The sequence below is a fragment of the Oncorhynchus keta genome, chromosome 26, assembly GCF_023373465.1.
Source record: "Oncorhynchus keta strain PuntledgeMale-10-30-2019 chromosome 26, Oket_V2, whole genome shotgun sequence".
NCBI classification, from domain to species: Eukaryota; Metazoa; Chordata; class Actinopteri; order Salmoniformes; family Salmonidae; genus Oncorhynchus; species Oncorhynchus keta.
In genome coordinates this window covers 5,233,115-5,254,261 of record NC_068446.1, presented here as the reverse complement: position 1 = coordinate 5,254,261, position 21,147 = coordinate 5,233,115, and the positions used below count along the sequence as shown (strand labels likewise).

The 21,147-nt window shown below is 47.4% G+C and overlaps 1 protein-coding gene across 1 annotated transcript in view; it reads left to right on the top strand.

Annotated features, from left to right (window-relative positions):
- Positions 1-21,147, top strand: part of LOC118379363 (VWFA and cache domain-containing protein 1) — a 135,540-nt gene that overhangs the window by 95,799 nt on the left and 18,594 nt on the right. The window contains exons 5-14 of the mRNA XM_052480101.1: positions 3,126-3,252; positions 5,495-5,639; positions 5,898-6,114; positions 6,334-6,483; positions 11,188-11,421; positions 11,868-12,017; positions 13,205-13,328; positions 13,543-13,660; positions 20,187-20,355; positions 20,927-21,069. Of these exons, the coding sequence (XP_052336061.1) occupies positions 3,126-3,252; positions 5,495-5,639; positions 5,898-6,114; positions 6,334-6,483; positions 11,188-11,421; positions 11,868-12,017; positions 13,205-13,328; positions 13,543-13,660; positions 20,187-20,355; positions 20,927-21,069 (1,577 nt within the window). The remainder of the gene's footprint in view (positions 1-3,125; positions 3,253-5,494; positions 5,640-5,897; positions 6,115-6,333; positions 6,484-11,187; positions 11,422-11,867; positions 12,018-13,204; positions 13,329-13,542; positions 13,661-20,186; positions 20,356-20,926; positions 21,070-21,147) is intronic.

Sequence of the window (21,147 nt, the reverse complement as noted above, 5' to 3'; positions counted from 1 at the left end):
CTCTGACACACCCCTTTCTCTGTGGCGGTTCCCACGTCGCTCCGGGCACTGCTTCCATGCGAGTGCGGTTAGTTTCCCAACCCCGCCCAGTGGACACATTAACCCCTCTGCACTTAGCCAAAGTGTCAGTGAGCTGTGAGGAGGGGGGCCGGGAATGGGAAGTGTGATTGAGTAATGAGTGCGGATGGAGGGGTTAGAGGAAACGGCGCTCCCTCAGCCTGTCGTCTATGTGGTTCTAGTGTTTTCTAAACACCGGTGGCGTGATTAAGTGCTGGCAGCCGAGCCGATGTATACATACTCTTTTATAGACGCTCACCATCCCAAGTGGTTCCTGTTTATACCAGGCCTGGAGATGGATGAAGTGGCCTAGAGCGCAGATGTATGGCAAGCTGGCGCGCCTCTGCTCTATAACCGCCGCCGTAGGAAATCCTAGCGTGCCGCTAACCCATATCCATTCCCGTGTCCTAGCATGTTGTAGTGTCGTGTTGGTCTGTGGGTACTCGGTGTTCATGTTGTTGACTCTGTATGGTTAGTGTTGTAGCTAGCTCTGACCTGTCGCGGCTAAAGGATTTCAACGGTGACATGTTTGCGGTTATCTAGCTTCCTTGACACACACACACACACACACACACACACGTTTCTATTGACACAGTGGTGGAAAAAGTACCCAATTGTCATACTTGAGTAAAAGTAAAGATACTTTAATAGAAAATGACTCAAGTAAAAGTGAAAGTAACCCAGTAAAATACTACTTGAGTAAAAGTCTAAAAGTATTTGGTTTTAAATATACTTAAGTGCCAAAGTAAATGTAATTGATAAAATGTACTTAAGTATCAAAAGTAAAAGTGTAAATCATTTCAAATTTCTTGTATTAAAGCAAACTTTCTCCAACACTCAGACATAATTTACAAACAACGCATTTGTGTTTAGTGAGTCCGCCAGATCAGAGGCAGTAGGGATGAGCAGGGATGATCTCTGTTTAGTGAGTCCTCCTGATCAGAGGCAGTAGGGATGAGCAGGGATGATCTCTGTTTAGTGAGTCCTCCAGATCAGAGGCAGTAGGGATGAGCAGGGATGTTCTCTGTTTAGTGAGTCCTCCAGATCAGAGGCAGTAGGGATGAGCAGGGATGATCTCTGTTTAGTGAGTCCTCCAGATCAGAGGCAGTAGGGATGAGCAGGGATGATCTCTGTTTAGTGAGTCCTCCAGATCAGAGGCAGTAGGGATGACCAGGGATGTTCTCTGTTTAGTGAGTCCTCCAGATCAGAGGCAGTAGGGATGACCAGGGATGTTCTCTGTTTAGTGAGTCCTCCAGATCAGAGGCAGTAGGGAGGACCAGGGATGTTCTCTGTTTAGTGAGTCCTCCAGATCAGAGGCAGTAGGGATGACCAGGGATGTTCTCTGTTTAGTTAGTCCTCTAGATCAGAGGCAGTAGATGACCAGGGATGTTCTCTGTTTAGTGAGACCTCCAGATCAGAGGCAGTAGATGACCAGGGATGTTCTCTGTTTAGTGAGACCTCCAGATCAGAGGCAGTAGATGACCAGGGATGTTCTCTGTTTAGTTAGTCCTCCAGATCAGAGGCAGTAGATGACCAGGGATGTTCTCTGTTTAGTGAGACCTCCAGATCAGAGGCAGTAGATGACCAGGGATGTTCTCTGTTTAGTGAGACCTCCAGATCAGAGGCAGTAGATGACCAGGGATGTTCTCTGTTTAGTGAGACCTCCAGATCAGAGGCAGTAGATGACCAGGGATGTTTTCTGTTTAGTGAGACCTCCAGATCAGAGGCAGTAGATGACCAGGGATGTTCTCTGTTTAGTGAGTCCTCCAGATCAGAGGCAGTAGGGATGACCAGGGATGTTCTCTTGATGATTGTGTGAATTGGACCATGTTCCTGTCCTGCTAAGCGTTCAAAACGTAGCGAGTACTTTTACATGTCAGGGAAAATGTATGGAGTAAAAACTACATTTTCTTTAGGAATGTAATAAAGTTCTAAAAATATATATATATATATTTTTTTCAAAGTAAAGTACAGATACCAAAAAAGACTACGTAAGTAGTACTTGAAAGTATTTTTTTAATTAAGTATTTTACACCACTGGACACATGTTCAGGAATCTGTCTCTATTTGTCTCTCTCCTTCTCTCTTTCTCTCTCCTCCCCCACCAGAGAGGAAGCTGCAGGGTTTGTGATCTGATCTCTCTGAGGATTCGGCCGTCTCCTCTGACCCAATATGTCTGTTTGTTTAGACGCCCACTGTGACCCTGTTCTCTGGCAGATGCTGCCGTTATATCAGCCTGCAGTGCAACGAACCCGTAAAAGTTGGTGTTATGTCAGCCTTTATCTGTTGCTCGTTGGAAATCTTAAATTCTCTTTATCTATTTAAAATCACTTTTTGTTGATGCTCTGAGCGAGAAGGTTTGGCTTAAAATAGCTAGGCCTTGTGTCGTCGTGTGTTGCATGCCAACGGCGCCTTGTATGACTACTAAGAGCACACACTATAGTGAAACGATTCAAAACCGTCTCGGTTATACAGCAGGAATAAGCAGTTTAGTCTGATATCCTGTGGGACACATGCACCCTGGGAATGTGAGTTTATGCGGGGCCTGATAGGATGTGAGCTCGCTCTCACCTTTCACACACAGACTAGAGGAGATATGGAAAGCTTCGCCATCTACCAGTGGACTCTGACTGGTGTCTGAGAGACCAGAATGAATCCCCTCCGTAGGACAATTCATTTTAAAGAGCGGGTGAAGGAGAGAGAAATGATAGACCTGTAAGGAGCTCTCTGCTTTGTTTCGCATAACTTCATCTCCCAGAATATTCCCTCCAATTTTGCACTGTATCAACCCTACCTCTCTCTCAGGATCTCTCGCTCGCATGCTCTCTCTCTCTCTCTCTCTCTCTCTCTCTCTCTCTCTCTCTCTCTCTCTCTCTCTCTCTCTCTCTCAGGATGTCTCTCTCTCAGGATGTCTCTCTCTCAGGATGGCTCTCTCTCAGGATGGCTCTCTCTCAGGATTGCTTCTTGCGCTCTCAGGATTGCTCTCTCTCAGGATCTCTGAGTATTAATCCCACCTACCATTTTACAAAACTGACCTCTCTCTCTCTCTGCTCCTCTCTCCTCTGTAGTGTTGGCAGATAACCTGAAGTCCAACCCGGGCATCAAGTGGCAGTACTTCAGCTCAGAGGAGGGCATCTTCACTGTGTTCCCCGCCCACAAGTTCCACTGCAAGGGCAACTACGAGCACCGCTGCAGGTACTGTCACGCTAGCAGACCAGCAACACTATCACACAGCATCACTCGGAGAAACAGCACAGTCAACTAGCCCAAAGCACACGGGCAAGAATGGAGTCATTATTGTAACAGTAAATCCTCACTAACTGCACATTCCGCACACATTTGACTTTTTGCTGGGCCACATCAAGGATATTGATTGCTCTGGACTCTCCAAGATGGTCACCTCCTCGGCAAAGAGGAAACCGAAAAGCACTCTTCTTCTGTTCCACCTCCTCCCTCTCCTCTGTTCCTGTGTGGCGCAGTGAAGAGGACATGTAAATAGTATTTATCCTCTGCTCTTGGGTTGTTGGGGTTTCCTCTCCTCTCTGAGAAGGACAGACTCCCTGACCACAGATGCCCTTGATGCCCCGGGCAGGAATGTTTTTCTGAGACCAGTGAAGACCACTGGAATCTCTCACCAACTGTTGTGGTTTCTCTGGCTTAGCCTGGTGAAAGACATCTCTCTCTTCTCTCTCGTGTCTCTGTCGGTCTCTCGCTCTCTTTCTCTCCCCAAATACTCAAAGGCCAGTGTCTCGCAACCAGCCAGCTGGCGTTCGGCGATGAGAAAAATGAGGTCGCCCTCACCCTGGCTGGCTACAAAGACAAATGTGGACTAAAGACAAGAACCACCAAGACTGTCATTCTGACCGTCTTTACATTTTGCAATTTCAATATCTTAATTTCAATAGAAGCCTTTCCCTGAGTTTTCCTAAATACGCGTGTTCTACACTCTAGCAATACTTTGAAACAAATATCATAAAGACATTCCTACCGAAAAGGTCAAAATGACATATGCATATTTAACAGCAGAATAGCAGGGCCTCTACGAGTACCAACAGCTGCCAATCTAACATTTGAATATACACAATCGCGAAGAAATCCATTCGTATTTTGTTCCAGAAAGGTCATAAAATAGCATTTATTTCAAAATAACAAAAGAGCTTGTTTAGAGTTGTGTTTGTCTGCGCTTCATCGCCAAGGATCTATGGCTGTGCCATTCCAGTGAAATCAGCTTGTTCATTTAGCAGACCCGACGCGACTATATTCCCCTGACCCACGACTGTCAACACACACATTTTACAGTAAGAATATAATGGGATATAACAGAATTAAATAAAGGCTGTTGCTGATTGTCGCCAGTACGAGGAACTCGCTGAGCTTATTCCAGGAAAAAGTCCTATTTTGAAACCCAGCACATCCGCACAATTTCGACAGTTGTTTGGGAGAACCAGGTGAATTCGTTTACCGTAGAATCTGCTCTTTCTTCGTTTCCTTTCGTCGCTGCATCATCAGTCTCTTCATTCTCAATTTGACACAATAGCAATTGTGTGTGCAATTGTCAATTTAATCTTGTCACCCATCAGACTAGTGTCAACTTAGATGGTACAATGATTCCATGTGTTTGCTTGATTTTGTCACACACTGAAATTGGGGAAACATTTTACATTTTTAGCAGAGATTTGAACATTTTAGCAACCAGATCGTTTTCTACTGCCCAAATCGGCCGTTGTTGATTCTGCTTGGGAGGAGATGACCAGCACCCTGAGTGACGCTGATGGGAAAGAGGGAGGGTGCAGCCTACCCATTTGACGGTAGAAGACGATAGAAGACGGGCGGACTGTCTTTTGTTGTGAAAAAGGAAGGCTGCATAATAAGAACATGACTTTGTATGGGCCCAAAAACACGCCATAAAAATGGGGAAACACGATCATTCCACTATTACTGCAGATATACTATGGACATTTTCAGCAATTACAATGCAAAACAAATCTACACGTAGCTTATTTTAAATAGGAAAATACAACTGATGCCTTTCGGTCACTTCAGCTCTAGACTAGGTTTGTCCAACACACACGGGTTTGGCAATAGGGAGCTTGACAAAAGGGTGGTGATGGTTGGAAAGGCGTTGGCGGTGCCTCCCAAAAGCAACAGTAGGGGATCTCTTGTGAAAACAGTGTGCGGAGGGCTCAGGGCAGCCGGAGGTAGAGGGGACAGCCCTGGGAACTTTCGGTTCAGCTCAGGCCACCGTGAAGCAGTGGGGATATAAGAGTGGGGATAGGGTTACCAGCCGGGGGTCAATAAACCACCATTCTAAACAGATTATTGTGTTGAGTGTATGTGTCAGATTTGTGTGTACGGGTATGTGCGGCGTGTGTGTGTGTGTGTGTGCCATGTGTGTCCTCATCGCGTGTATGTGTGTGCCGTGTGTGTGTTCTCGCAGGCCAGTGTACGTGTCGGCGGTGCGGCCCCAATCGAAACACATCGTGGTGATCATCGATCACGGCGTGACCATTACAGACACACAGCTGCAGATCGCCAGAGACGCTGCGCTCGTCGTCCTCAGCTCCGTAGACGAACATGACAAGGTGAGGAGCACTCTTCTGATTTGATTACACATCGTTAACTTCCTGCCCTGCCCCAATTCCCCTTCACCACCCCCCGACCCCCCCCCATTATCCCCTGAAAAGTCATCCATATTCGTTCTCCTCTCCCTCTGATGCTAAGAACTACATATGCCCATTGATGACAATCTTGATCTCAGAAGTTGTCGTTTCTGTCGTTCGAATGCATCTGCGATTAAGGCTAAAGTGCGTGTCCGTCTTTGTTTCCCTCTTCCCCCCCAGGTCTCGATCCTGTCCTCAGCGGAGACTGTGCGGTCCTGTTCTCTGGACCCGTGCTATAAGAGCTACCTGTCTCCTGTCACCAGCGAGACCAAGAGGAAGATGAGCACCTTCGTCAACAACCTCAAGGCTTCTGACAGTCCTACCCTGCACGCACTGGGCTTCCAAAAGGCCTTCCAGCTGCTCCGGAACACCAGCAATATCACCCGCCAACTCACCAGTAAGAACAGGGCACCATGGGAAATGCAGTCTTTAGCACTGGCTTGTTCTATAGGAAATGGGAATTTGTTATTTTTCAACACTTGTGGCAATGTATTTGTAAAAAAAATTTTTTTTTAAATGTTTGAAATAAATGTGACTCGAGTTCAATAATTTGTGAGTTGAAGGGTTCATGAACAAGGAAGTGTGTAATGACTTTTTTTGTGTGTATACCTGTCAGATACGGACATGGTGATCATCTACCTGTCGTCTGGCATCACGTCCCGAGACGCGTCGGAGCACGAGAAGAGGGACACCCTGCGCGTGGTCAAAGAGGAGAACCGTCACCTCAACAACTCAGTCATGATCCTCACCTACGCCCTCATGAACGGTAGGGACCCTTCACCACACACGGTCGGCCTGTGGTCGAAATCGCGCCTGTCTACGGTCGGGAAATCACATCGAGATTCGCTCAGTCACGAGAAAAGGACATGTCATGGTTATGACTGAACGTGTCACGATTGGAATTCAGAATCCAGTATGTTTTGTAATGTGACCAACGTACCAATTCATGATCAGAAGTAGATGGTTGTGTCATGGGTGCTATTGCTGGACCTACCCACCTGGATGGGGGAGGAGGAAGATGTGGGGGGGGTGGTTGTGTCATGGGTGCTATTGCTGGACCTACCCACCTGGATGGGGGAGGAGGAAGGTATGAGGGGGGGTGTTTGTGTCGTGGGTGCTATTGCTGGACCTACCCACCTGGATGGGGGAGGAGGAAGGTGTGAGAGGGGATGAGGGGGTGTTTGTGTCGTGGGTGCTATTGCTGGACCTACCCACCTGGATGGGGGAGGAGGAAGGTGTGAGAGGGGATGAGGGGGTGTTTGTGTCGTGGGTGCTATTGCTGGACCTACCCACCTGGATGGGGAGTAGGAAGGTGTGAGAGGGGATGAGGGGGTGTTTGTGTCGTGGGTGCTATTGCTGGACCTACCCACCTGGATGGGGGAGTAGGAAGGTGTGAGAGGGGATGAGGGGGTGTTTGTGTCGTGGGTGCTATTGCTGGACCTACCCACCTGGATGGGGAGGAGGAAGGTGTGAGAGGGGATGAGGGGGGTGTTTGTGTCGTGGGTGCTATTGCTGGACCTACCCACCTGGATGGGGGAGGAGGAAGGTATGAGGGGGGGTGTTTGTGTCGTGGGTGCTATTGCTGGACCTACCCACCTGGATGGGGGAGGAGGAAGGTGTGAGAGGGGATGAGGGGGTGTTTGTGTCGTGGGTGCTATTGCTGGACCTACCCACCTGGATGGGGAGGAGGAAGGTGTGAGAGGGGATGAGGGGGGGTGTTTGTGTCGTGGGTGCTATTGCTGGACCTACCCACCTGGATGGGGGAGGAGGAAGGTGTGAGAGGGGATGAGGTGGGGTGTTTGTGTCGTGGGTGCTATTGCTGGACCTACCCACCTGGATGGGGGAGTAGGAAGGTGTGAGAGGGGATGAGGGGGGGGTGTTTGTGTCGTGGGTGCTATTGCTGGACCTACCCACCTGGATGGGGGAGGAGGAAGGTGTGAGAGGGGATGAGGGGGGGTGTTTGTGTCGTGGGTGCTATTGCTGGACCTACCCACCTGGATGGGGGAGGAGGAAGGTATGGGGGGGTGTTTGTGTCGTGGGTGCTATTGCTGGACCTACCCACCTGGATGGGGGAGGAGGAAGGTGTGAGAGGGGATGAGGGATGAGGGGGGGTGTTTGTGTCGTGGGTGCTATTGCTGGACCTACCCACCTGGATGGGGGAGGAGGAAGGTGTGAGAGGGGATGAGGGGGGGTGTTTGTGTCGTGGGTGCTATTGCTGGACCTACCCACCTGGATGGGGGAGGAGGAAGGTATGGGGGGGGTTTGTGTCGTGGGTGCTATTGCTGGACCTACCCACCTGGATGGGGGAGGAGGAAGGTGTGAGAGGGGATGAGGGATGAGGGGGGGTGTTTGTGTCGTGGGTGCTATTGCTGGACCTACCCACCTGGATGGGGGAGGAGGAAGGTGTGAGAGGGGATGAGGGATGAGGGGGGGTGTTTGTGTCGTGGGTGCTATTGCTGGACCTACCCAGCTGGATGGGGAGGAGGAAGGTGTGAGAGGGGATGGGGGGGGTTGTGTCGTGGGTGCTATTGGTGGACCTACCCAGCTGGATGGGGGAGGAGGAAGGTGTGAGAGGGGATGAGGGGGGGGTGTTTGTGTCGTGGGTGCTATTGCTGGACCTACCCACCTGGATGGGGGAGGAGGAAGGTGTGAGAGGGGATGAGGGGGTGTTTGTGTCGTGGGTGCTATTGCTGGACCTACCCAGCTGGATGGGGGAGGAGGAAGGTTTGAGAGGGGATGGGGGTGTTTGTGTCGTGGGTGCTATTGCTGGACCTACCCACCTGGATGGGGGAGGAGGAAGGTGTGAGAGGGGATGAGGGGGTGTTTGTGTCGTGGGTGCTATTGCTGGACCTACCCACCTGGATGGGGGAGGAGGAAGGATGTGTCATATGGGAAGGGGGCTGGGTGAATGGGGGGAGTGTGGACTGAAGAGGTGCTCAGGAACCTCAAAGGGCTTTTTGTTTTCTGCAGTGTGTCTGTGATGTGTCCACCTCCCCCCTCTCTATTGTCCCTCTCTTTTACCCGTCTATCCCCCCCTCCCCTTCTCCTCGTCCTTCAGTCCCCGTCCGACACAGAGAGACCACCTCCCCTTCTCCTCGTCCTTCAGTCCCCGTCCGACACAGAGAGACCGCCTCCCCTTCTCCTCGTCCTTCAGTCCCCGTCCGACACAGAGAGACCCCCTCCCCTTCTCCTCGTCCTTCAGTCCCCGTCCGACACAGAGAGACCGCCTCCCCTTCTCCTCGTCCTTCAGTCCCCGTCCGACACAGAGAGACCGCCTCCCCTTCTCCTCGTCCTTCAGTCCCCGTCCGACACAGAGAGACCGCCTCCCCTTCTCCTCGTCCTTCAGTCCCCGTCCGACACAGAGAGACCGCCTCCCCTTCTCCTCGTCCTTCAGTCCCCGTCCGACACAGAGAGACCGCCTCCCCTTCTCCTCGTCCTTCAGTCCCCGTCCGACACAGAGAGACCGCCTCCCCTTCTCCTCGTCCTTCAGTCCCCGTCCGACACAGAGAGACCGCCTCCCCTTCTCCTCGTCCTTCAGTCCCCGTCCGACACAGAGAGACCGCCTCCCCTTCTCCTCGTCCTTCAGTCCCCGTCCGACACAGAGAGACCGCCTCCCCTTCTCCTCGTCCTTCAGTCCCCGTCCGACACAGAGAGACCGCCTCCCCTTCTCCTCGTCCTTCAGTCCCCGTCCGACACAGAGAGACCGCCTCCCCTTCTCCTCGTCCTTCAGTCCCCGTCCGACACAGAGAGACCGCCTCCCCTTCTCCTCGTCCTTCAGTCCCCGTCCGACACAGAGAGACCGCCTCCCCTTCTCCTCGTCCTTCAGTCCCCGTCCGACACAGAGAGACCGCCTCCCCTTCTCCTCGTCCTTCAGTCCCCGTCCGACACAGAGAGACCGCCTCCCCTTCTCCTCGTCCTTCAGTCCCCGTCCGACACAGAGAGACCGCCTCCCCTTCTCCTCGTCCTTCAGTCCCCGTCCGACACAGAGAGACCGCCTCCCCTTCTCCTCGTCCTTCAGTCCCCGTCCGACACAGAGAGACCGCCTCCCCTTCTCCTCGTCCTTCAGTCCCCGTCCGACACAGAGAGACCGCCTCCCCTTCTCCTCATCCTTCAGTCCCCGTCCGACACAGAGAGACCGCCTCCCCTTCTCCTCGTCCTTCAGTCCCCGTCCGACACAGAGAGACCGCCTCCCCTTCTCCTCGTCCTTCAGTCCCCGTCCGACACAGAGAGACCGCCTCCCCTTCTCCTCGTCCTTCAGTCCCCGTCCGACACAGAGAGACCGCCTCCCCTTCTCCTCGTCCTTCAGTCCCCGTCCGACACAGAGAGACCCCTCCACAGGCATTAGTCTGGAATTAGCACAAATACTTTTTTCATGAGGAAATTAAAGCGAGAGACCCGGAGAGAGCCTCGAGTCTAAAGACTTCAAAGGGGGAGTGTGTGTGTGTGTGTGTGTGTGTGTGTGTGTGTGTGTGTGTGTGTGTGTGTGTGTGTGTGTGTGTGTGTGTGTGTGTGTGTGTGTGTGTGTGTGTGTGTGTGTGTGTGTGTGTGTGTGTGTGTGTGTGTGCGTGCGTGTGTGAGTCAGGCACTGCTTGTTTAAAAGGGTCGGCACTGAAAAAGATTGGGAAATATACAATCGCGCTACGTTGAGTAGCGTTGTATCCAGAAAGCTCTTGTTTGTGTACCGCAGGCGACTGTAATCAGTCGATAGAGGTCCATGTGTCTAGATGTGAGCTGTTGATTGTCAAAAGGTGATCTATGGTCTTTTCTCCCACATCAACTCTGACGTTTGAACTTAGTGGGTGCGCGTGTTTCGACGAGATGCTGGAACAAGAAGGGCCAAATGGCTGGAAAGGGAAATGTTGAGGAAATGGGCTGTTCCTGCTCTGTTGCCATATAATAATACCTTCCGGTCGCAGATCGCGGACCGACTCAATCTCTCGAAAATGCCCTGTCAGATACGAGAGAAGAAAAAAAACAGGAGAATGATTTATGCCCTTTAACAGTGACCAGTCAAATCGGCCACAGATTATTTTCGTGGAGTTTACAGAGAACGCCAAACGTTCGTCTACGACCAAAAGCTGGCTCTGTGACGTCCAGTCTGACCCTGCGGTCCACACACACGCCTGGCTGTATCGACTTGAATCCCTTCACCTCCTATCATCTGATCAGACTGTATGCAATAGGCTTGACCCCCCCTGGCTGGCATGCGTTCCACATTAAACCCTGTCAAATGTGCCCAGTGATAGCTGTCGGGCCAGCCATGTTGGAGAGGTCGTGCTCGTGTGTCCTCTATGATAAAGGAATATGCCTGGGGGACTTAAGCAAGGATCTCCTAGGTGGCTGCTTTTTATGCCCCCAGTGAGAACGATCGGGATGAGCGAGTAGGTGTGTCAGTGTATCAGCGAATCGTGTCGCTTTGAATCAGGAAGCCGCAGAATGATTAAAATCTCTCTCCTCCCCTCCTCCACAGAGGGCGTGACCGGTCTGAAGGAGCTGGCGTTCCTGCGTGACCTGGCCGAGCAGAACTCGCTGAAGTACGGCGTGCCCGACCGCTCGGCGCTGCCGGTGGTGAAAGGGAGCATGATGGTCCTGAACCAGCTCAGTAATCTGGAGACCACCGTGGGACGCTTCTACATCAACCTGCCCAACCGCATGATTGACCTGGCCCGCTTCAGCCTGTCCTACCAGGACGCCATGGGAGACGGTGGGTTAGCAACTTGTCCTAGATCAGTTTGTTTTAGTGGCTCACTGTTAATGTTTGGTTTATAAAATCTGACCCCAAGCGCATGATTGACTTCAGCCAGCCGTACCGGGGACCCATGGGAGACTGTGGGTTTATATACTGACCCAGGGCCAGTCTTACTGTTAGGGTCATTATGGTTAAGGTTAGAGCTAGGGTACAGTGATCTGATCCTAAATCAGTGTTAACAAATATATGCTAGACCTGTTCTGCTTTGGCCTGTCCTACCAGGGCCCCATGTGAGACGGGGGTTGCTAACAACTGGTCCTGGGCCAGTTTCCGTTAAGTTAAATTTAAAAAATGTCTGTTGTAATTTTTTAGCTTATAGTTGGGACCTAAAAACTGGTCTGGGACCAGATGTGCTCTTACGTGCTGATCAGTGGCAAAGATCCGTGTCTTCCACCCTGCAGGTTTCATCATGACGGCGAGCCGGCCATGTTACTTTGGCAACCTGTTGCTAGGCGTGGTGGGAGTAGATGTGAACCTGGCCTACATTCTAGAGGACGTCACCTACCACCAGGATTCCTTGGCCTCCTACACCTTCCTCATAGACAACAAAGGTACCGTAACTATTTCTCTTTGTATTCTACTGACATTTTACTTTATGTTCGTGTTGTTGTCTTTTTATTATTTCTTGTTTTGTCGGGCGACGAGTACCATGTGTATGTACGTACGACTAATAAAACTTGAATCGCTTTCCTCGCGCACACACACACACAAACACACACACACACACACACACACACACACACACACACGCACACTTCTGCATAGGCTCAGAAAAACCTGGTGTGCAGTTAATACAACTCCTACTGGAGCAATTATTCTCCTGGAGAACAGGTTCCATTAGCAAGTCCTGTCTCAGCCCTCTAGTCATCCCAGGACAGATGTCTGTGGCTCTTCAGAGCCCTGACTGACTGGGAGGTCCAGTAGGAATATGAACGTGGTGGTCTGAGTGGGACAGGTCAGCAGGCCTCAGAGGGAAAGTCATTAAGTTTACACCCCATTAGGGGAACTACCTGGCTGTGACACACGGCCAGACTGACAGACCCACTGACGGGCCGCGAGGTGACATCACCACAGCAGGGCAGGGCTGTCCAGGGTAACAGTGGTTCTGTTCACACTGGGAGAGAGCGACTGAGTCAGGGGCAAGAGGTGGAGTTTTGGCTCGCTACTCCTCTGCCACTCATTTTAGGCTCGCCTTTAGAGAGGCCGAGTGTCACCAACGACTGCATTTAACAAGTAAATGTTTGCGGATACTTTTCAAATAAAGGAGGACATTTCCGTGGCTGGCTAGCGAAGGTTAGGTTTTTGCTAACAATCTCTCTGTCAGTCTCTCTGTCAGTCTCTCTGTCAGTCTCTCTGTCAGTCTCTCTGTCAGTCTCTCTGTCTGTCTCTCTGTCTGTCTCTCTGTCTGTCTCTCTGTCTGTCTCTCTGTCTGTCTCTCTGTCTGTCTCTCTGTCTGTCTGTGAGAACCTGCTCCCTCCGGCTGGCTGCTAGAAACAGACAGCCGTAGAACTGGCGCTGGGCCAAGCCGTTTGTTTACCCTCATTAAAGTACAACCCCTCCCCCCTCATTCCCTCCTCCCTCCTAAGGGCTCTCACTCTTCCATAGCTTACTGTTACTGCTGCTCTGAGTTCACTGGTGCCTGCCTGGAGAATGGTTAGGGAGCAGTAGCTCACCCCTGGGGTAAGGCGGGTTTCGATCCTGTGAAGATCCCCTGACGCCGTTGTTTTTGGTTACCCAGGTTACACCCTGATGCACCCGTCCCTCACACGGCCCTACCTGATGACCGAGCCTCCGCTGCACACTGACATCATCCACTATGAAAACATCCCAGGGTTCCCCGTAGTACGGGACAACATACTCCGGTGAGTTAGTTGTGTAGATGCTGGAAACTCGAGGTGGGCTACTAATATAGTTGGATGCCTTTTCACCCCCTCTCTGTTATTGCAATCTTTATTTACATATTGTAATCGGAGATGTTTATTAAAAAATTTTATGGACTGCAATTCACGCTCGGTGTTATCGTACGAACAGTATTAATTGTTGTTGCTAACCCTCCTGCTCCCTGTGTCGCTCCAGTCTGCCCCTGGGCAGTCAGGTGATAGCTGTGCCCACCAACTCCTCTCTGTCCTGGCACACCAACCGGCTACGAGACCCCAGCAGGGAGGCCTACAACGTCAGCTACGCATGGAAACTGGTACGATGCACCGCCGCTCGCTCACCGGCAGTCTCCGTTTAACTTCTTGCGTCGAGCAATCCCTTATCCGGGAGCGTAATCATAGCCTCAAGCTCATTACCATAACGCAACGTTAACTATTCATGAAAGTCGCAAATGAAATGAAAGAAATATATTCACTCACAAGCTTAGCCTTTTGTTAACAACACTGTCATCTCAGATTTTCAAAATATGCTTTTCAACCATAGCTACACAAGAATTTGTGTAAGAGTATTGATAGCTAGCATAGCATTAAGCCTAGCATTCAGCAGGCAACATTTTCACAAAAACAAGAAAAGCATTCAAATAAAATAATTTACCTTTGAAGAACTTCAGATGTTTTCAATGAGGAGACTCTCAGTTAGATAGCAAATGTTCAGTTTTTCCAAAAAGATTATTTGTGTAGGAGAAATCGCTCCATTTTGTTCATCACGTTTGGCTAAGAAAAAACCCTGAAAATTCAGTCATTACAACGCCAAACTTTTTTCCAAATTAACTCCATAATATCGACAGAAAGATGGCAAACGTTGTTTAGAATCAATCCTCAAGGTGTTTTTTACATGTCTATTCAATGATAAATCATTTGTGGCAGTTGGGTTTCTCCTCGGAAGCAAATGGAAAAATACACGCACCTGGAGATTACGCAATAATTTCGACGGAGGACACCAAGCGAGCACCTGGTAAATGTAGTCTCTTATGGTCAATCTTCCAGTGATATGCCTACAAATACGTCACAATGCTGCAGACACCTTGGGGAAATGACAGAAAGTGTAAGCTCATTCCTAGCGCATTCACAGCCATATAAGGAGACATTGGAACACAGCGCCTTCAAAATCTGGGGCACTTCCTGTTTGAAATTTAATCTTGGTTTTGCCTGTAGCATCAGTTCTGTGGCACTCACAGATAATATCTTTGCCGTTTTGGAAAAGTCAGAGTGTTTTCTTTCCAAAGCTGTCAATTATATGCATAGTCGAGCATCTTTTCGTGACAAAATATCTTGTTTAAAACGGGAACGTTTTTTTAATCCAAAAATTAAAAGAGCGCCCCTGTCTCTGTGTATCTTCTCGCGAGAGCTCTCTCTTCTCGTTCTCTCCCCTCTGTCCCTCTCCGTCTCTCTCTCCTCTCTCAATGATAGAGGAAGCCAACAATGCAGTGCTGCGTCTTTGTTTTCTGTTCCTCCAGCTCCGATTTAGCAGAATGTTCATCTTAAAAGTGTCCTCTTTTTAATGTATTATTATCACAACTTTAATGCCTCGCAGACAAACAAAATATAAATGAAACTCTTGATGTCTATAGTCAAAACAAAATATAAATGAAACTCTTGATGTCTATAGTCAAAACAAAATATAAATGAAACTCTTGATGTCTATAGTCAAAACAAAATATAAATGAAACTCTTGATGTCTATAGTCAAAACAAAATATAAATGAAACTCTTCGATGTCTATAGTCAAAACAAAATATAAATTACTCTTGATGTCTATAGTCAAAACAAAATATAAATGAAACTCTTGATGTCTATAGTCAAAACAAAATATAAATGAAACTCTTCGATGTCTATAGTCAAAACAAAATATAAATGAAACTCTTGATGTCTATAGTCAAAACAAAATATAAATGAAACTCTTGATGTCTATAGTAACCTAAGAAAGCTGACTTCTAAATATTGGCATGTTGGAGAAACACAGAAAAGAATATGGATGTTACATGAAATTGACATGCTTTTTGGGTAGACTGAACATATTAGCAGAAGTCTGTTTAGTTTGTAGATAGAAAAGGCTTGGCTGAACACAAAAAACATCATTTTGAAAATATTATTTCAACTATTACTTTCAAGAACATTTATGATCTAAATCTGTCCGAACACATTTGTTGTCATTTGGATTTTTTTTAATATGCCAGCAGAAAGGCATAGTGCCTTACGGCTGCATAATTACAGATAATACAGCCTGAATAGTACAAACTGGCTGAATCAACTCTGTTTCAACGGTTAAAAATTATTTTCGGGGTCCTTTCCAGATTGTCGCAAATTCGGCATGTCCGGGGTCACCGTTTTTAAGTCCCGAAAAAAAATATAAAAAAAACACTTTTTTGTGAAAATTGTCAATGTATTTTGATGTGGCTTCTACGTGGGCAATACATTGGATTTGACAAAAAAAGGCATCAACGTAAACTGTTGTTTTGAGTGTGAAACTTCAACCACAGGATTGTCGTCATTGTAACCAGGTTCTAAACGTATATTTTTGGTCCACCAGGCACTGTCAGATAGATTTTTTTTAAAAAGCTCCTGCCACTCAAATGGTTTAACAGCCAGAATATTTTCCCCCGCTAAAATTACACTAACAAAACACACAAAAACAGATGAGCATGCTTTGTAATGTTTCCAAAACAATAAATGTATTACTTGTAAGAAGTAATGTGGTATATTGTTTAATTTCTGATGTTTTTTTGCGACCTGAGCCGTTTAACCAAAATATCACAAATTAGATTAAAAAAAATGTTCACTTGTCCCTTTAAGGGCGGGAGGTCACCTGGTAACACGGCTTGAGAGTCATGTGCCTGTGAGATGGAGTCTGACTAATAGCTGCGTTGTCTTATCTTATCTTCCCGAGCAGTTGAAACTCAAACATTGAAAAACAACCTAGCTTGTGAACAAACAATGTCAATTAGCCCAAAGTCTCACTTCAGTAGACTTTCATTTCAAGGAAAGTAGACCAACTGTCATACCTGTGCACAGCGCTTCGAAAAACAAATCTTTCAATCAGCTCTTGGCGTGCGCACAACCCCTATCCCAGTCAGTGTTGCTGCTGGAGGTGGGATAGACGAAAGGATTTGAAGTTCTTTGACTTTGAGCGATTCATTTACCCACTGTGAAACAAAACGGCAGAAATCATTTGAAAACCTGCGGCATTTATTTGACTCTAAATGTAATCATACTTGACTATTCTTATTCACAAACGGGAGTGAAATGCACGCACTGTGGAATCCTGACAACTCGCCAACGTGACTGGCTGGTAAAATAGACATCTTTACCCCCAATGCCAAAATCGAACCGCATTTGGCAGTTGGCAGGTGTTAATTTTAACTCCACTATCAGAAATGAAACCATAGGCTGGGCAGCACCTCCTACTGGAGAGTTGATCCACCTACAGCTATTCGTTTGGTCTCCCATCCAGGGTTTAAAACCAGACCAGGTTAGCTTTGTTATTTGTCACGGACTACTACCAATGTGCTATCGTGATGATGAATATTGAGAGATCCCTTGTCTAAATACACCGAGTGTACAAAACATTAAGAACACCTTCCTAATATCGTGTTGCATCCAGAGTCACATTTGATTTATTTCCCCAAGCTCAAGCAGATGGTAGCATCCTCGTCGAAGTTCTGCGGGGGATCTCCACGAATAATATCATAATCTGTGCAGAATCTCTAACAGCGTTGATCACTTGCACTATGTCCTTTTTTTTTAATGTCCTCTCAACTGCAATCCATGTCATTTGGTTGAGCTATTAGATGAAGCACAGTGGTAACGCATTAAGTTGTATGAATACAAAATGGCCGACGTTAGATTCCCATCTTTTTTTGTGTGCTTTTTAAATGGCTGAAAGCGCAGCGGTAATTACGCCCAGATGACCACTAAACAAGCAGTCAGACGTCGCTATTACGTTGGAATTTGGTTGTGCTTTCAGGTGGTTGAAATCAAAGTGTGATAAAGGTTCATGTATATCTAAATGAACCGTTACCAGTTGAATATAGGCAAAAATATAATATATTAATATATTCAACATTTTATGAAAAATTGTTTAAAAAAAAAAATGTTTTAAGTATATATGTGTGTATGTATATATGTGTATAGAAATGTATATATCTATATATAGAGAAATGCAACAATATACATGTGCCTATACTGCCGATCCACTTTTCTGGACACAGGATTTTAAAAAGACGCTCCAGGACTATTCACAGAAACACTTCTCCTCTCTCTATCTAAACAAAACAGTGTCATGAGAAATCCATTTCAGTGTATATGTTCTTAAAGAGAATCTTTAGCTGGAACACATCCATTTCAGTGTATATGTTCTTAAAGAGAATCTTTAGCTAGAACACATCCATTTCAGTGTATATGTTCTTAAAGAGAATCTTTAGCTAGAACACATCCATTTCAGTGTATATGTTCTGAAAGAGAATCTTTAGCGAGAACACATCCATTTCAGTGTATATGTTCTTAAAGAGAATCTTTAGCTGGAACACATCCATTTCAGTGTATATGTTCTTAAAGAGAATCTTTAGCTAGAACACATCCATTTCAGTGTATATGTTCTTAAAGAGAATCTTTAGCTAGAACACATCCATTTCAGTGTATATGTTCTGAAAGAGAATCTTTAGCTAGAACACATCCATTTCAGTGTATATGTTCTTAAAGAGAATCTTTAGCTAGAACACATCCATTTCAGTGTATATGTTCTTAAAGAGAATCTTTAGCTAGAACACATCCATTTCAGTGTATATGTTCTTAAAGAGAATCTTTAGGTAGAACACATCCATTTCAGTGTATATGTTCTTAAAGAGAATCTTTAGGTAGAACACATCCATTTCAGTGTATATGTTCTGAAAGAGAATCTTTAGCTAGAACACATCCATTTCAGTGTATATGTTCTTAAAGAGAATCTTTAGCTAGAACACATCCATTTCAGTGTATATGTTCTTAAAGATAATCTTTAGGTAGAACACATCCATTTCAGTGTATATGTTCTTAAAGATAATCTTTAGGTAGAACACATCCATTTCAGTGTATATGTTCTTAAAGAGAATCTTTAGGTAGAACACATCCATTTCAGTGTATATTTTCTGAAAGAGAATCTTTAGCTAGAACACATCCTTTTGCAAGAGATCAACAATTGCTTCAGTCAAAGTGCGAGGAATTACATCTCAGAACAGGAGCACAAAATGTGTTGAATGCACAAGCCTCCGACGCTAAGATATGATCCGTCAACCGTTATAGATGTTAAGGGCACCAGAATGCTGGGGGGGGGGGGTACTGACAGTGAAAAGGAAAAACAAATTATAGACCATAAAACCTTGATCAAAGTTAGCTCAAGAGCTGAAAAACATTTCCTGGAAGAACAGCATGAACGTTACATTGCCTGTCCCAGCCACCCCTCTATCTTTACCTGACCGTAGAACACGCAAAACAAAACAACACTTCAATTTGGTCTGTATTGCATCAATGACATCTCAACCTCATAACTAAAAGAGGGGGGACAGCTGTGAGTGTGAAAAACGAGCTCCGGGAGCTCGCAGGTAGCCTAAGTGGTTAAAGCGTTGGGCCAGTAACCGAAAGGTTGCTCGATCCATTCCCCCGAGCTGACAAGGCAGTTAACGAATCCCCTGAACAGGCGGTCAACCCATTGTTCCTAGGCCGTCGTTGTAAATAAGAATTAGTTCTTTAACTGACTTGCCTAGTTAAATAAAATGGTCAAAATTCATGCAATTTCCTACAGCATACAGATCTTGAAGGGTAATTATAAAAGTGGTTTTATTTGGAAATGACTTTATTTGATCATGCTCAGGTTGACCTTCCTGTCTCTATATTGTTTTGTCAAGGTCAGCGTTAAAGGGATAAGTTTGCTGAGGAATACCTTGTACCAGAGCTCCTAAAAGGTTCACAGGTCGCAGCCTCCCAGACAGATCCACTCCACGTGGTTCATTGAAAAATGTGGACGAGGCGAGTCGTACGCGAGAGTCGCTGTCTGTCTGTCTGTCGCTGGCGCCGCCGTGACGCACCGCACATTTATCCATGTATCTAAAATCCCTGAACAGGCGGTTAACCCATTGTTTCGTCGTTGTAGAAATAGACCAGTTGTAAAATAAAATGGCAGCAGTGCTGGGAAAGGACCGTGTGTGTGTGTGTGTGTGTGTGTGTGTGTGTGTGTGTGTGTGTGTGTGTGTGTGTGTGTGTGTGTGTGTGTGTGTGTGTGTGTGTGTGTGTGTGTGTGTGTGTGAGATCGCGGCAGGGTCATAAAACACTCGCTGTGACATCTGACGGTAAACACACTTGAGGAGAAGCCGGATAGGAGTGTGTGTCGTGTCTGAGTTCTCGAGTTTCTCAACCACAAGTTCGGATCAGTCGTATCTTATCAATGGATCGTACAAATCTCATAGGAAAATGTTGTTTTAAAAAAAAACTTTATTTAACTAGGCAAGTCAGTTAATAAACAAATTCTTATTTACTATGACGGCCTACCGGGGAACGTTGGGAAACACAGATTTTTACCTCGTCAGCTCGGGGATTCGATCCAGCAACCTTCCGGTTACTGGCCCAACGCTCTAACCACTAGGCAACCAAGCTGCGCCTCTGCTCTGTACGTCTCTTAGTCGAAGCGCCAACACAAAACGTCCCTCCTGTTCTCCCTCCACCTCTCTCCGTCCCACCCAGTGTCTATATTATACTGCTCTGTCTGTGTCTGTGCCCTAAGGGATGGCCCCGTTAACCCCCTTCCTCTCCCCAGGTCCAGGACACATCGTTCATCCTGTGCATAGTGTATGTCCAGCCAGAGATCCCAGTGAAACACCTGAAGAACCTGAACACTGCTCCCAGCTCCAAGCTGCTCTATCACCGCCTGGACCTGCTGGGTCAGCCCAGCTCCTGTCTGCACTTCAAACAGCTGGCCACCGTCGGTAAGGACCAAAGGCCATACAGTCGCTGACCGGGGCAGAGGAACCCAGGCTAGGGGCGGAGGTTGCATTTGAAAGACGATGCCGGGGGGCTTGCTCTGTTTGTAGAACTGTAAGTCGTTATTCATTTTTGACTCTCCTCTCTCTCTCTCTCTCTCTCTCTCTCTTTCTCTCTCTCTCTCTCCTCTCTCTGTCTCTGTCTCTCTCTCTCTCTCTCTCTCTGTCTCTCTCTCTCTCTCTCTCTCTGTCTCTCTCTCTCTCTCTCTCTCTCTCTCTCTCTCTCTCTCTCTCTCTCTCTCTCTCTCTCTCTCTCTCTCTCTCTCTGTCTCTCTCTCTCTCTCTCTCTCTCTCTCTGCTCTCTCTCTCTCTCTCTCTCTCTCTCTCTCTCTCTCTCTCTCTCTGTCTGTCTGTCTGTCTCTCTCTCTCTCTCTCTCTCTCTCTCTCTCTCTGTCTCTCTCTCTCTCTCTCTCTCTCTCTCTCTCTCTCTCTCTCTCTCTCTCTCTCTGTCTCTCTCTCTCTCTCTCTCTGTCTCTCTCTCTGTCTCTCTCTCTCTGTCTCTGTGTGTGTCTCTCAGAGAGCCCTACGGTGATGCTGTCTGCAGGGAGTTTCTCCTCTCCCTACGAGCACCTCAGTCAGCCAGAGACCAAACGCATGGTGGAACACTACACAGCCTACCTCAGTGACAACACACGCCTCATAGCCAACCCTGGCCTTAAGGTACACACACACACACACACCAAGTTATGTAAAGGTATTGGTAAATGGGGGGAAAACGGTAAAGTTCCTGTCTAGTCG